Raw genomic sequence first — 14270 nt, 5'->3', positions numbered from 1 at the left:
GCTATTAAAGTTTGAATTTGGAGAGGCCTTTTTAGGCATTTTCAGCTGGGAACTTTAAAAGATTACGTAAATAAAAAAAGAAGTTTTATAGAAATGTAAATAAGTAGCTGGCATCTTTTTACATCAATGTTGAAGGAAGATATACAAATCATTTTAAGAACAGATAAGGAGCAAAAAAAAAAAAAACATCTATGAGTCTTGAAAAGGTCTTTGGGACTCTTGTGAACCACTCTAAGAACCATTTTCTATTCATTATGTAAAAGCTGCACCAGTGGAGAACCTCCTCGTGTCAGAATAACTTTAAAAGTTATAATGTAACTCAACCTTTATGACTTGAAAGAAAACAAAGGATTATAACACCGTTACAGTGCATCAATATATAAAAGATGGTATTTCAAGTGAAGAAAATGTACAAAGGTCAAGATCTGCATGAAGATCAAGGAAAGAAAGAAGTGGCTTAAAGCGTAATATTCCTAAACTTTCTTCCAGCTCAGAGGACGAGCTGGATGTGCTGCTGAACGGGACTGCAGAGCAGAAAAAGAAGCTGATCAGGGAGTATCTGACCGGGGAGAGCGAGTCGTCCAGTGAAGATGAGTTTGAGAAGGAGATGGAGGCAGAACTGAGCTCCACCATCAGGACCATGGAGGGAACCTGGGGACCAGCAGCTGGTAAATTTATCTCTGAACCTGTTTAAAGTCGCTCTGTGACTTGAAATGAACTTCACTAAATGCAGTTTTTATTGAAATGGTTAAATGATGATGCCTCAATAAATGGCAAAACAAGGAGTTCATGACTACAGCTAAAGCTACGGAGGATGTGGGATTTCAGGGTAACTGTTTACATTTCTCTGCTGGCTGATCATGTTCATCCATGCTGCTATGGAGGCCTTAGTCTGACTCTCCTTTCTGTTAAACGGATGTTTGTTCTGTTACAGGTGGAGGAGGAGCCGCAGGTAACGATGGAGGTTCTGGCAGTTCCAACCCTCAGATGTATGACCAGGTTTACTTTGATTCTGACTCGGAGGAGGAGGACAAACCAAGTAAGACGTCCGTCTGAATGATTCATTAGTTACGACCTTAAACTAGAGATCAGGCCATACCCTGCAGAAACTTTAAATCTAAATCAATTAATCTTAAATTTGGTGCATTTTTTTCTTGAATTGTGGAGAAATAAAATGCCAATGAAATAAAACTATTTACATTTAAAATAAGTTTTCAGTCTCTTAATTCAAGTGCATATTATCTTATGTCATTCTATTGGCCAATCATCTTATTTATCTGCTGAAATTAAGGATAAATACATTTCATTTAAGAAATATTGACTTATTCCTGGAACGTTCTAGCAGTGCGCAGGCTCTCTCAGGCCTATAAGGATTTTTTTTTTGTCCAACGGATCCCTGATAGCTGCTGCTGAAGTCTCAATTTAAACAAAAAGAAATCTTTATGAATAATCAAACATTAACAATAGATAACAAATGGAGCGAGCAGCAATGCATTTGCTCTCTTCCTATACAAGCTGTAGAAAACGAGCTTTAACCTGCAGATGTTGAATTGTGTTCAGTGATTATAAACGTGTGACAGGCAGCTCCACAGACCAGAGGCGCAGGCGGCGGATCATCCCCACTAATGATGAGCTGCTGTACGACCCAGACGCAGATGACAGAGACCAGGCCTGGGTGGATTCCAGGAGGTTAGAAACATCGCCGTCTGTTTGGATCTGATGAAAATGTAAAATTTATTAGGGATGAAACAATAATCAGATGAATCCATTATTGAAATAATCATCAACTAATTTATTAATAGATCAATCGTTATCTGGAGTATAGAGACTGTAAAATAAGCCTTTAGCTGACAGACGGGGGGAGTGACAGCCAAGGAGAGCCAATCAGGAGCTTGTGAGCGACGTAAACTTAGGGAAGTCGGCTTCAGGTTGCGCTGCGGTTTTCCGCTTGGTCCTAGTGCTTGACGAATGTCTGTGTATTCTAGAGTAACATTGGTTTTAAAGTAAAAATTATGTCAATGGACCCATTTAGAGCAGCAATTATACCAAAACATGTAAACATTTGCATTGAAAATAAAAATCTTTTTCATCTTTCATCTGCTCTATCCTAGGATGGACCATTAGGGCCAGGATAGCGGTTTTAAATATATGTTTTTTAAATAAATCTCTAATATTACGAGATTAAAGTTGTGACATTATGAGACTTCAGATGTAATATTACGAAAATAAAGTCGTATGATTATGAGATGAAGTTGAAATAAAGCGAGAATGAAGTCATCATACAACAACTGGTTTCAGAAAGAAAGCTTGGAGCTCCGCCCAGCAGATGACGGCTGACCAGCTCCACCAATCAGCAACCAGAGTCCACTTTGACTTCCTGCCCAGTTTGATGCTGCTGCTAAAAGATTTCCTGATTTCTTAAACTGATGCTAAAGTAGAACTTCACATGATGCTCCACATTCCTCACTTTAGGGAAGAAAGGGCTTCTGGGAAGAGGTGTTATAAAACACAACTTTATTCTTTTAATATTATGACTTCATTCTCATAATTTCATGAGTTTATTCTCGATTAATTGAAGATTCATGGATTAATTGCAGCCCTATGTTGTATATTTGTTCCCTTCTCCTTCTAATTCAACCTTTTATTCTCCTGTGAAGGTATAAAAGCAGAAAGCAGCAGGACTCGGCGTCCCGTTCGCGGCCTCGCCAGTCTAAGCCGTTACCCAGCAGTGATGCTGTGCTCAACTGTCCTGCTTGCATGACAACGCTCTGCCTGGACTGTCAGAGGTGATGAACAGCGCCGTTTTTATTAGTCGTCTGCTCCATCAACAAACGAATACATCACAAAATGATAAAGTAGAGTCATATGAAAAAGTTTGGGCTCCCCTATTTATCGTTATTATTTTTATTTCTAAATATTTTGGTGCTTCAAACAGCTATTTTAGTTTGATATATCTAATAACTGATGGACCATAATATTTGAGTATCGTTTCGGTTTAATGCACTAACAGAAAATGTGCAATATGCATTAAAACTCAATTTTACAGGTGCAAAAATATGGGAACATTAGCAAAAAAGAGACATTAATATTTATTAGATCCTCCTTTTGCAAAAACAACAGCTTCTAGTCGCTTCCTGTAGCTTTTAATCAAAAATCCAATCATCCAGGAACTCTTTAAAAGCTATAGGAAGCGACTAGAGGCTGTTGTTTTTTGCAAAAGGAGGATCTAGTAAATATTAATGTCTCTTTTTTGCTGAGGTTCCCATATTTTTGCACCTGTAAAATTTAGTTTTAATGCATATTGCGCATTTCTGTCCAATAAATCTCAATTCAATACTAAGATATTACCGTGTCCATCGGTTATTAGATATATCAAACTAAAATAGCTGTTGCACACACCCAAATATTTAGAACTTAAAATAATTAAGAGTAACTGGGGTGCCCAAACTTTTTCATATGACTGTATCATTCTTCTAGCGTAGGGAAATGACAATACTGCTAAACTTGTGCTGCGATTTGTCCATAAAATCAATATTACGTCATTTAAGCCTTCTGTGTGAGATCACTAATGCTTAAACAACTTGTGTCCGTTTAGGCATGAAAAGTACCGCACACAGTACCGAGCCATGTTCGTGATGAACTGCGTCGTGAAGACGGATGAGGTGCTGCGCTACAAAACGGAGCCGGATAAAAAAAACTCGAGGAAGAGGAGGAGGGGCCAAAAGGCGTTGTTGTCATCAAACGGGGCTACCGGCCCAACGGCAGCCGGGATGGAGCCGGAGGAGATTTATCACCCGGTGAAATGTACCGAGTGTTCCACGGAGGTGGCCGTGTTCGACAAAGACGAGGTGTACCATTTTTTCAACATACTGGCCAGCCACTGCTGAGGTTGACTGAACTCTTCTGTGTTCCTCCGCTTGAACCTTCATCTGTTTCATCCGTTTTTTATATTTCCATAGCTGGTAATAAATCCAGTCTACTGTACTGGCATCATGTGTAAATAAACAATGGTTTTCATGGGGTTTACTGGATTCTGCCAAATGTACCACTTTACTAGAACCAAATATTAGATCCAAACTTTTTTCTTAAAAGGATAAAATTAGAGATTTAAAGAAGCTTCAGTGGTTTTTCCTGCCTTCTTTTGCACAGCTCAAAATAATAATCCAGTGCTAATATTGTTCCCAGTGTTACATTTTTCTTAATTTAACCAACCATCATCTGACACGCGGCCATAAAGTCGTGTTTGTAATGGATTACCTATAAACTAAAATGTTTACCAGACTGAAAGATTCAGGCTGATTGAGTTTGAATATAGTTTATATCGGTTAGCTAGCTAGCTCAGCGTCTGGCTCAAGTGGGAAGTCACCTGTCCTGCAAACAGGAAGCCTGGGAAGAATGAGCTGCAGGTGTGGGTCCTTAGGCAAGACCCCAGGACACGCTGGAGGGACTTTGTTTCTTGGCTGGCCTGGGAACGCCATGGGATTCCCCCGGAGGAGCTCGACCAAGTGACCAGGGAGAGGGACTGATGGACCCTGCTGAAGCCGCTACCCGCACGACCTGACCCCGGATCAGCTGGGTACCTAACAACCAATAATTGTACATTTGAACTTTACATTAATGTACAGCTGAAAGAAAAACGTGCAGCTTTATTTTACGTGTGATTCTACTTCCTTTTAACTTATAAATCCATAATCTCAAATTTGCTGCATTTTCAGCCTAACAAATTAAAAAATGTTGATTTCCTGAACAACAGTTTTTTTTTTTTACGATAAAATTATATTTAGCAAAAAGTGCTTATTAATAAGGAGTAAATCTACTTTTCACAAATAATTTCCCTCTGCAATTAAAAACTTATTAATCTGTCATGCAGTCAGATTCCATTAATAAAAACGGAAATGTGGCTCTTTAATTACTCTGGTTCTAAAGTTAAAATCTATTACCTGACTTATTTTCTTCCTAATATAACTAAAAATGCTGGGCCTTATTTTTCAGTAGTGTTAATGTTTTTTATGGTGTTTTCTCTATAGAACAGCTGAGCAAACGTTTGGATCTAATTACAGTCCTGTGAAACTGAGTCTGTTTATCTTCCAAAAGCCTGTAGATCCGACTCTAAAGTATTAAGACATTAGAAAATGAGAAATGAGATCAATAAATGTAAATAATTTTTTTTTTTTTAAAGTAAATATCTGTGAAACCACAATGAAGTCAGTTCATATGACGGAGTATTAGACCGAGGCTAGAGATTTAGTTTTCTTTATTTCAAGAATAAAGGAATAAAATTAGGAAAATAAAAGAACATTATGAAAACAAAGTAACTTTACGAGAATAAATTCATAAAATGACAAGCATGGGTGGATTTAGGAAATGTGGGGCCCTAGGTAAAGACAGGCAGGGGCCCTCTAAATTGAGAAGACAACACATCAAACAGCCCCATTCTCCAGATAGATAAATGTTAATAGAATAGACATCCATTATCTGTTCTAGGTTGTGTCCCTCTCTTCTTGTCCCTTTTCTTCTTGTTTTCCTCTCTATGTTTTGTACTCAGCTGACTTTTCATGCTGTCTCTAAAGGAATGAAAGATTTTTTCCAAGCACTAAGCTCACTTAGCTGATTGCTCCTTCCTGTGTTTCCAAAAAGGCCAAAGTAAATAACCCAGTCCTTCTTTTCACTGTAGACAAGCCATGATCTGCTTATCTGTTCTCCATTTTTCATTTGGATGAAATAATAGCTGCATGAATCATGACAGCAGACAAGATAGAGGAGAGCAGGAGGCGGGGTTACCAATCTACTCGCTCTGGAGAGCAGAGTTCGCTGCTTTTAGATGTTGTCTCCAAAGTCTCCAGTAGCAGAAAAAAGTCTCTAGATTTGGCGCTAGGAGCTTTTTAGAAATCAAAGTGCTAGAGGGGTCTGAAAAGTGGCTAAATATAGCGACTAAAGCGCTAAGTTGGCAACACTGCTCTTTGCATGGTTTGTTTTCAAATGGTTTGCTGCTGTCTGTTTGGACCTTTCTGAACATGTGCAGCAAATGGACTGATCCAATATGGTGGACACTGAAGGGGGGGGCTGGGACACACTGAGGAGAAAGTCCTAATATTAAAAGAATAAAGTTTTATTTTATGACAACTCTTACAAGAAGCACTTTCTTCCCTAAAATGAGGAACGTAGAGCATGTTTTATGTCAAAGTGGACTCAGGTTTTGGTCGGAGTTCAAAGCTTTCCTGCTTTCCTGTGTGCTTTGTGTTTTAACATTATTCTCATAATATTAGGACTTTATTCATGTAAAGTCAAGACTTTATTGTCGTTAATTAGAACTTTATTCTCGAAATAAAATAAGTAAATAAAAACTGTCTACCCTGCCGTCGTAAGTTCAGGAAGTGAGCTGTGATTGGTTGGAAATGAGCCCCTCAGGAAACGTTCCAGGAAGCTAGCTGCTCTGGGAAACGCCGGAAGAAGAATCAGCGAGGCTAACAGCTAAGTTCGGTGTTTGGAAGTTGGATCATGGCGCTTGGAGACTGTTGGAAGCAGCTGTCCTGGTTTTACTACCAGTACCTCCTGGTGACAGCCCTGTATATGCTGGAGCCGTGGGAGAGGACCGTGTTCAGTATCCTTTTCTATGTCGCCATGACTCAAAGCTGTTGCTAATGGAAGCTAACCTTAGCTTTAAGCTAATGGTCATACAGTTTAACACAAATTTAGCTCGATTGTGTTGATTTACCTTCGTGTCCGGTGGAAATCTTAACCTACGTGGGTTTGTGGTTATGAAGAACGGAACTTTATTTTATTTTACAGTTTATATCTTTTATCTAAAAGTTTTGTTACACCTATTTCCTCAAGATGAGGAGATTTTATGACAGATCTGTTCTTGTTTAAAAACTGGAACCGGTGATATTTTACATTCGTTTAAGATTAAACCGACCAGTCTAAACAAAACTGACAGATGTTAAATTATTAAGGAGACTGAGTAAATGACTGATTTTCTGAGGTTTAAGATTTGAAATAAATTTTGTTAATTGCGTCACTTCTGCGTTTTTACCAATCCTAAAAAAAAAACGTTTTCAATCATAAATCATCAGTTTTACTATTCGCCGCATGTTTATTCGGGTAATTTTTTCTTATAAACCCATTTCACAAACATTTAGCTGAAGGAACCACATCTAGGTCAGGCTTTAGCAGATCAGCTGACGTTTAACAAAAACTTAGAGGAAAAGTAAGAAAATATTCAGAATTCAAACTTCTGAAAGTACTTTAAACGTTTAAAGGAAAATTTTTCCTTTAAATTACAGCGAGATTAAAACAATTCAAGTAAAATATTCACAAAACAAGGACGTTTTTTACTGTTCTTTCTAAGCAAATACAGAAACAATGTTAGTATCATGTAATGATATGTTATCCTTTAATTATAAACCATTATGATTAACATTTTACAGAGTAATTCAACTTTTAAATGCAGCTACATTTAATGGAATATCATATTTTTATTTATGGATTTTTGTTTATTGAAGCAGCAGGGGGTTACACCGATTAAAAAAAACATCCCAGATTCTTTCTGCCATCGCCTGACAGCTTATGGGGAATAATCTGCTGTTGTTCGGTTTAATCTTAATACAGATATCAAGAGGGAATTCAAAAGAGCGGATGCAATCTCTACTTTTAGGGTCCAGTTGTTTTACAATAAAGGTTCATGGTGAATGTGGCAACCAGAGAGAATGATTTCCATGTTATCCCCGTGCAACCTTATATTAAGGCTTGACTACGCGGCCGGCGGTACAACGTTTGTGATCTAAGGACGTATTTGGTTATCGGAGTGAAGCTGCTAGGCAGTTATAGGGGCGATGGATGCATGGGGAGAGGAGAGCAAAGTTTTGCAGAAAAGGAAAAATCAGAAGTTCTTTGTTGGTGTTACATAAACCAATCGGGGACTGGATGTGGTTGTGATGTAAGACGCATAGCGGAGGCAAAGCTCTTTCATTCCAAAAACTCACCCAAGGATGATCAGTCTTCCTGCAGCAGCAGAGCCACTCCTGACTAGGTTCTGGATAGAGGGCAGTACTGCTGGAGGTGATGGTCCAGCCCCTGGAGCAGCTGGTGGAGCTGAAAACTGAGCTATATTAATTAATTGAAACCAAGTATATTTGTACATCCAGGGAAGCCGGTGTTCTGTCAGATGAGCATACCCCATCAGATAAGCATACCATTCGTCAATACACATGCGCAAGACCTCCGGTTTGTGTTTATCCCTTTAGTTTTGTATGAAAAATAGACTTTAAACTACCTCAACGGGCGTGTATCCCTTTAATCATGTACAAAAAACAAACAATTTAAGGTCAGGTTGCCATACGCTTCAAAATCAACAAAAAGTGAGTAATTAAATAGTTTTTTTTGTACATGGCTAAAGGGATGCATGACCGTCGGGGATAAATGGGTTTTGACTATGGGTATGCTGGTCTGACGAGGTATGCTGATCTGACAGAACACCGGCTCTCATTACATAGAACCTGCTGAGTTGAACACAGCTGGAAGCGGCAAGCAGAAAGAACCTCTTTCGGTTTTATTACACCGTGAAGCAAACTTGCTCTGTGCCGTGTATGGCAAGCTGTCCGAGATATGATCTCAAAACCAGATGCTCATTACTGATGCCTGCCAGATAATTTTGTCTAATCAAAACTCAATTGAAATTCAGAATGACTTTCGAGATATTCATTAATGTTATCCAGATGGAGAAATTAACTGCTTAAATCTTAAACGTATTGCCATACCCAGTGATTGTTTGTAACAGGCAGCTCCCCAAGACAACCTGCTAAAAATTAGACTCATTAGAGTTGAGTGGGAACTTACCTGGAGATGTCAGTACCCCCCCAGCAAATGGGGGACACCTCTCCCCCTCCTGTAGTAACAGCATGAGTGTTGCTGGCAGCAGGTGATGAGTTGCTAATGTATACGGTAAAATCCATTACAGTTTATTTATATAGTGCTAATTTTAAAAACATCTCATCTCAAGGAATTTTACAGAAACAACCAGATTATCCAGTCAGACGGGTTTAAAGTTTTCTATCTAAAGAAAAACGGCTGATTGCATCGACTCATTGGCCGTTTTTTTCAATGTGTGTACTTGTGCATCCCCATGTACTTGTGAAACGTCATCAGCTCTAGTGCTGTTCCAAGTCACAAGAACGCAAGACCGAGAACGAACAAAGGCCCCTAAATGTTCTCACCCCTCCCTAATTACCCAGCATGCATCAGAGCAGACTTTTCCATTCTTGAGATTGACAGCTGTCCCAGCATGCACTGGGGCAGCTTCCAGGTTAGCGCTCACAGAGCTCAGAGTATTAAGTTAAGTTCTCTTTTTTATGTTACTATTAACATTGAGAGGACCACGGCAACCAGCGGACCTCCGAGGCTAACCACAGCCAGGGCTAATGTTAGCCCAACCAGCGGACCTCCGAGGCTAACCACAGCCAGGGCTAATGTTAGCCCAACCAGCGGACCTCCGAGGCTAACCACAGCCAGGGCTAATGTTAGCTCATCAGCAGTAGCCCTCTCTTGGCATAGCCATGTGTGAAGTACCGCTGGCTCTGATGGGGATTTTTTTTTTATTTGGCAAAATGTTCATTTGATTTTTTTTATTAATCTGGCTTTGTTATTATTCCCCCACTAAATGAAGAAAGTAAGAATGATGTAATATTTTCTGGAGACTATTAATACCAGGAGGTGAAATGCAGCTCCAGACGAGCTGAGCGTGTGGTGACGTCACGACTATACTTCTGTTCCAATTGACCCATATTTATGCTCCCGTTCTCCCAGAGTCCACACTTTCCTGTGTTCTCCTTAAGAACATACTTGGCCAGAACACGAGTCCGTATTGGCGTTCTTGTGAATTGAGAAACAGCCATTGACTTTGCCGGACACGCTCCTACTGTACTCACTTTATGCAACACTTTGCCTTTTGTCGTTGACTCTATAGAAATCCCTCACACCAAGCATGCATGCAGCGACAGTAGAGAGGAGAAACTCTGCTGTTTAGCAAGAAGCCTCCCTCAGAACCAAGCCCAGTGTGAGCGGCCATCCACTGAGGTCGACTCTGGGTCAAGGAGAAGCATAGAAAAGTTGTACAGGCGTGCTGAATGCCCAGGATGTAGTGTTATTCCCTACTGTGACCATCACTAGTATCGCAGCCAGCGTAATCTGCTTTTTTTAGCCATGCTTTGTTTACTGTAGCACTACGTCATTCTTTAGTGCATACAAAGCTGTGTTTATGTCTGCATGGAAAACCTTTTCCACTCCCTCTGTGCCACATTTAGGTAGCCAAACATAGGGCAGTTTGATTTTCCATGAACAGGTACAAGGGCTTTCAAATTAACTGCATTTTGCAGTTTAATTGCAAATTACGTAAAACAGTTTTCACATTTCAGTGGCACCCAGTTTGAAATGAGCTGGATGTTGACTTTTTCAATCCAACAGAAGTGAGCAGTTTTCCACATAATAGTAACTTAAGTCCTGCAACAATGACCTCTGGACAAGCAAGCTTTCAAGGTCATTGAAACAATGAAACCCTCAAATAAAACAACAGAATTCTAGTGGAGGAAGAAAATCTTTTATAGTTTTGGTTTAAAAAAAACATTTAGATTTTTGGCAAAATCGTTGCGCTCCAATAGTATGTCTGGAATTCTGTCAGTAGTGATAAAATTGAGAGAGTCTAGCTGCAGTCCTGCACTCTGAGGTTTCCTGCACCGTCAGAACTGGATGTTTATATGAAGTCTTTCAAAGTATTTTTTATCAATCTATTTTCCCCCAGCTGATTACTGACAGTTTCAGCCGTTACAGATTACAGCAGCAGGTGGTGAAGCTGCCGCACGCGGACATGCTCTGCATAAACGATGCAGAAATAAGTCAAAACGTGTCGTTTCAAGAAAGTTATGTGACCGATACAGGAGTTGTTTCTAACTGACTGACTCAGTAAGTTGTGTTTAAGCATATCTGGGAACATGATGCGTCTGCTAAAAAAAATGTCTAATCTTTTTTTGTCGTTAAAATGATCAAGAATTTTGCCTAAAAGGAATGGGAACGTTTTAGCCATTGGGTTTTTATTTTATTTTTCTTGTTGTGTCATCCTTTTCCTCTCAGTTATAACTCAAATTATCTGAATTAAAGTTAATTTCAAATTGACTCTTAGTTTTTACTCCTAGGTTTTACTGTATTGTTTTGAAAATATGATTTAAAATCTTAGTCCACAAGCATCCTCATTTACATTTTCTCCTAAATTTTTGCGTTATGATACATGTTTACATTATTTATTTCCTGCATCTAAAAATATCAAACATCTTTTGAATTTAAACTTAGATATGAAATAATAAAAATATAAACTACAATAACTTAAATGATATCATTGTACTGGTCATCAGTTCAGTCCCTGTAGTTTCTTTAAATGTCCAGCAGGTGTCAGTATCAACGCAGCATCAATCCAGTTTAGCTCCAAATGCCTCATTACTAATAAGATGATATGGAATGAGTATTTTTACTCTTAAAATAAGAGCATCAGATGATATCCACTTGAAATGAGACAATGCAATTGTTCCTTTTTTATTTTAAATATAAATAATTTTGTTCCATGGGCAAAGTCTCACTTACCTGCAAAATTCAAGAAAGAAATGACTTATTTTAAGGAAAAAGATTTCTTTTTTTCTTTTTTTTCAGCATGGTTGTTTGTCCTTCCAAAACTAAAGTAATGGTGTTTTGGTTCCTTACAGCCTAATAGTGTTTTCACATTTCGAAGTTCTTCCTTAATTTTCCCTTTCAGACTCCCTGCTGATCTCTGTGGCTGCCATGGCCGTCTACACCGGCTACGTCTTCATGCCACAACACATCATGGCTATTCTCCACTACTTTGAAGTGGTCCAGTGACCCGGTTCCTCTCAGCCCGTCCCCTCCGCCTGCTGTCCATCTGTCTAAAAGTCTCTTCTCTCCTCATTTGAAACCAAACTGGAATGCTGCGCTGGAGGCTGTTCGGGAAAAAGCCTTAAACCCTGAAACTGTCCTTCCCCCCTCTGGGAGGTAAAGAGATGTTTCAGAAGGTGTTCACTTTGTTCATGGACTGAGCTTTATTTGGTTTCTATTCACATCAAACTTGTCCTGTAGTTTAAGCACTGGACAATAAATGAAATACTGTAGTTGTTTAACTGGATCCGTGTTGCACTGTTGGAGCAGAGTCGGGTCTCTGAAGGGGCTTCATCTAAGGCGGCTCCTTCCATCGGTTTTCATCTGTCAGGAAGCTGAAGCATTCCACTAACTTTGAAATAAAAACAGCATCATGCCGCAAAAACCAGCCACTTGACTGTGTTGCAAAAGCTGTGAGGTTTTGATCTTTAAAGGTAACATTTTTTTTTCTTTTACAAAGTAGGATGTTGTAGTCATAATTGTCCAGTTTTTTTTTTTTTCTTTTTACAAACTACTTTAAATCCCACCAATGGTGATCATCAGTTTTTCTTCAGATCCTTGTTTTTCAAACTAAAAAAAATGAATCCAACTCCAAAGTAACATCCTGCAGTTTTGAGCACATTTTGTTGATTAGGTTTCTCTTTTATTGCCTGACTTAAAACTGACCAATAATGCTACAAAGTCTCCTTCACTAATTAACAATTTCAAGACTTTTAACTACACTAAGAAGCTGAGGTATAAAATGAAAAAAGCAGACTTTTTCCTCTATATGCAATAGATCTAAACCTGTGAACATCTCTTTGAAATGACTAATGCTATGTTCAGATCGCACGCAGCAGGAGCTTCATTTCTGATGCTTTTAGTTTAGTTCTGATGCGCGGCTGAAGTATCTTTGCTGCTCGGTGGTAAAGTGAGACTGATGCGCGGTGGGCGGAGCTACTCTATCCTTTCTTTGCCTGGAACAATGGCAGCTATATTAGCTGTGATCAGCGGGTAAAAAGTTGTTTTAATATGTTTTTAAGTGAGAAGGTCCACCTGAAAACGTCCTCTGTTCATCCAGATGAATATTCTCTCTCTGTCTGAGCCACTCAGACCCCCGTACAATGGCGGCGAGCTGTCACCGGGAATACCGTTCAGTTGTGGCCTGGTCGCCTCTCTGTGGTTTTCCGCTACTATTCGTGGCGGCTGGAAGGTGTTTTTCACATAATCCAAACTGCAGGCACCAGAATGTTCAAATCTAGCATATTTTCCTGGCAGGTTTTTGAAATTTTAAGTTAATTTAGGTGTTAAACGGTTTCAGAGGGGTGATCATAGCGCTCTGCATCAGCAGTGCTGTCTGTCTCCCTGCCAGCTGATTGGTTGATGTGGAGTGTTGAGCAGCAAATGTTAAATTTTTCCAACTCCAGCAGCTGCTGCTTCTGAAGCGCCTCAGAAGCTCATGAGACGCTGCTTTAGCTGCTCAGACGCGCTGCAGGACCTTTTGCTTTGCCTTGATACATGTCAGCCATCGACATTTCATGGAAACTAGCTACTTCTGCTGCTAGCGGTCTGAACGTAGCATAACTATAAATGTGCTTGTTTTTTTGATTTGCATTCATTTTTCCATTTAAAATAATTTATTTTTTCTTGAAGTTTTCCCATTCAGTTTATCTGAGATGAGACTGGATTGTCTATTTGTTGAAGATAGCAGACGGTAAACGTTCTTTGGTATTTAATCAGATTTTATCTCTGAAATGCTTGGACCAAAAGTCAACTCTCTAGGCAATAGTGAACTTCACTGCAGCTTCAATCTAAATCCTTCTGCTCTCAGATTTCCAGGTGTGGAAATTTGGACCTCTGTTCTTTGGATATTTTGTTTCCATTTATTGGTTGATATAAACTCCCACTGCCACAGTTGACCTTTAGAAATCTGTGACACGATCTTTTTCAATGTATATAATCTTGTATACATATTTGTAAAGTTTTGTAGTCCAATAATTTGTTTTGTGAATCCATTGTAATACTGTTCTATCTATATATAGATATATATAGATATATCTATGTATAGATATATCTATATATATTTTCATATATGTGTGTGTGTGTGAACTTATTAAAGTTCTGTTTTACCTACTTTTGAGTGTTTAATCATTTTAATATAGAGTAAACCTTTTGTCATTATGACCAGAGGTGAAGGTAAAACTGAGTGGTCCTTATTAATTACTTATATATAAATGTTTATGATTTAAAGTCGTCTTATAAGTCATACTGAGTAAAATCTTTATTTGAAAATACATTTAAATTATTGTAGTTTAACTTTCTATATTTTTCATCTAAAGTACGCACTAAGGTCAAGTTTA

At 38.9% G+C, this 14270-nt stretch overlaps 2 protein-coding genes across 2 annotated transcripts in view; both read left to right on the top strand.

The window, feature by feature from the left end:
- eapp (E2F-associated phosphoprotein) overlaps positions 1-4423 on the top strand; it is a 22044-nt gene extending 17621 nt beyond the window's left edge. The window contains exons 2-6 of the mRNA XM_015378093.1: positions 436-668; positions 935-1039; positions 1581-1689; positions 2658-2786; positions 3596-4423. Coding sequence (XP_015233579.1) covers positions 436-668; positions 935-1039; positions 1581-1689; positions 2658-2786; positions 3596-3887 — 868 coding nt within the window. The 3' untranslated portion in view covers positions 3888-4423. The remainder of the gene's footprint in view (positions 1-435; positions 669-934; positions 1040-1580; positions 1690-2657; positions 2787-3595) is intronic.
- A 1995-nt stretch (positions 4424-6418) lies between these two features.
- sptssa (serine palmitoyltransferase small subunit A) lies at positions 6419-13963 on the top strand. Its single transcript, XM_015378082.1, has 2 exons — positions 6419-6601; positions 11795-13963. The coding sequence occupies exons 1-2, from the start codon at positions 6499-6501 to the stop codon at positions 11896-11898; spliced, it is 207 nt and encodes a 68-aa protein (XP_015233568.1). The 5' UTR covers positions 6419-6498; the 3' UTR covers positions 11899-13963.
- The last annotated feature ends 307 nt before the right edge of the window (positions 13964-14270 follow it).

This window comes from Cyprinodon variegatus, unplaced genomic scaffold, assembly GCF_000732505.1.
Source record: "Cyprinodon variegatus isolate N-32 unplaced genomic scaffold, C_variegatus-1.0 Scaffold164, whole genome shotgun sequence".
NCBI lineage: Eukaryota > Metazoa > Chordata > Actinopteri > Cyprinodontiformes > Cyprinodontidae > Cyprinodon > Cyprinodon variegatus.
Note: the sequence above shows the minus strand (reverse complement) of the source record. Positions and strands in the feature narration are given on the sequence as shown.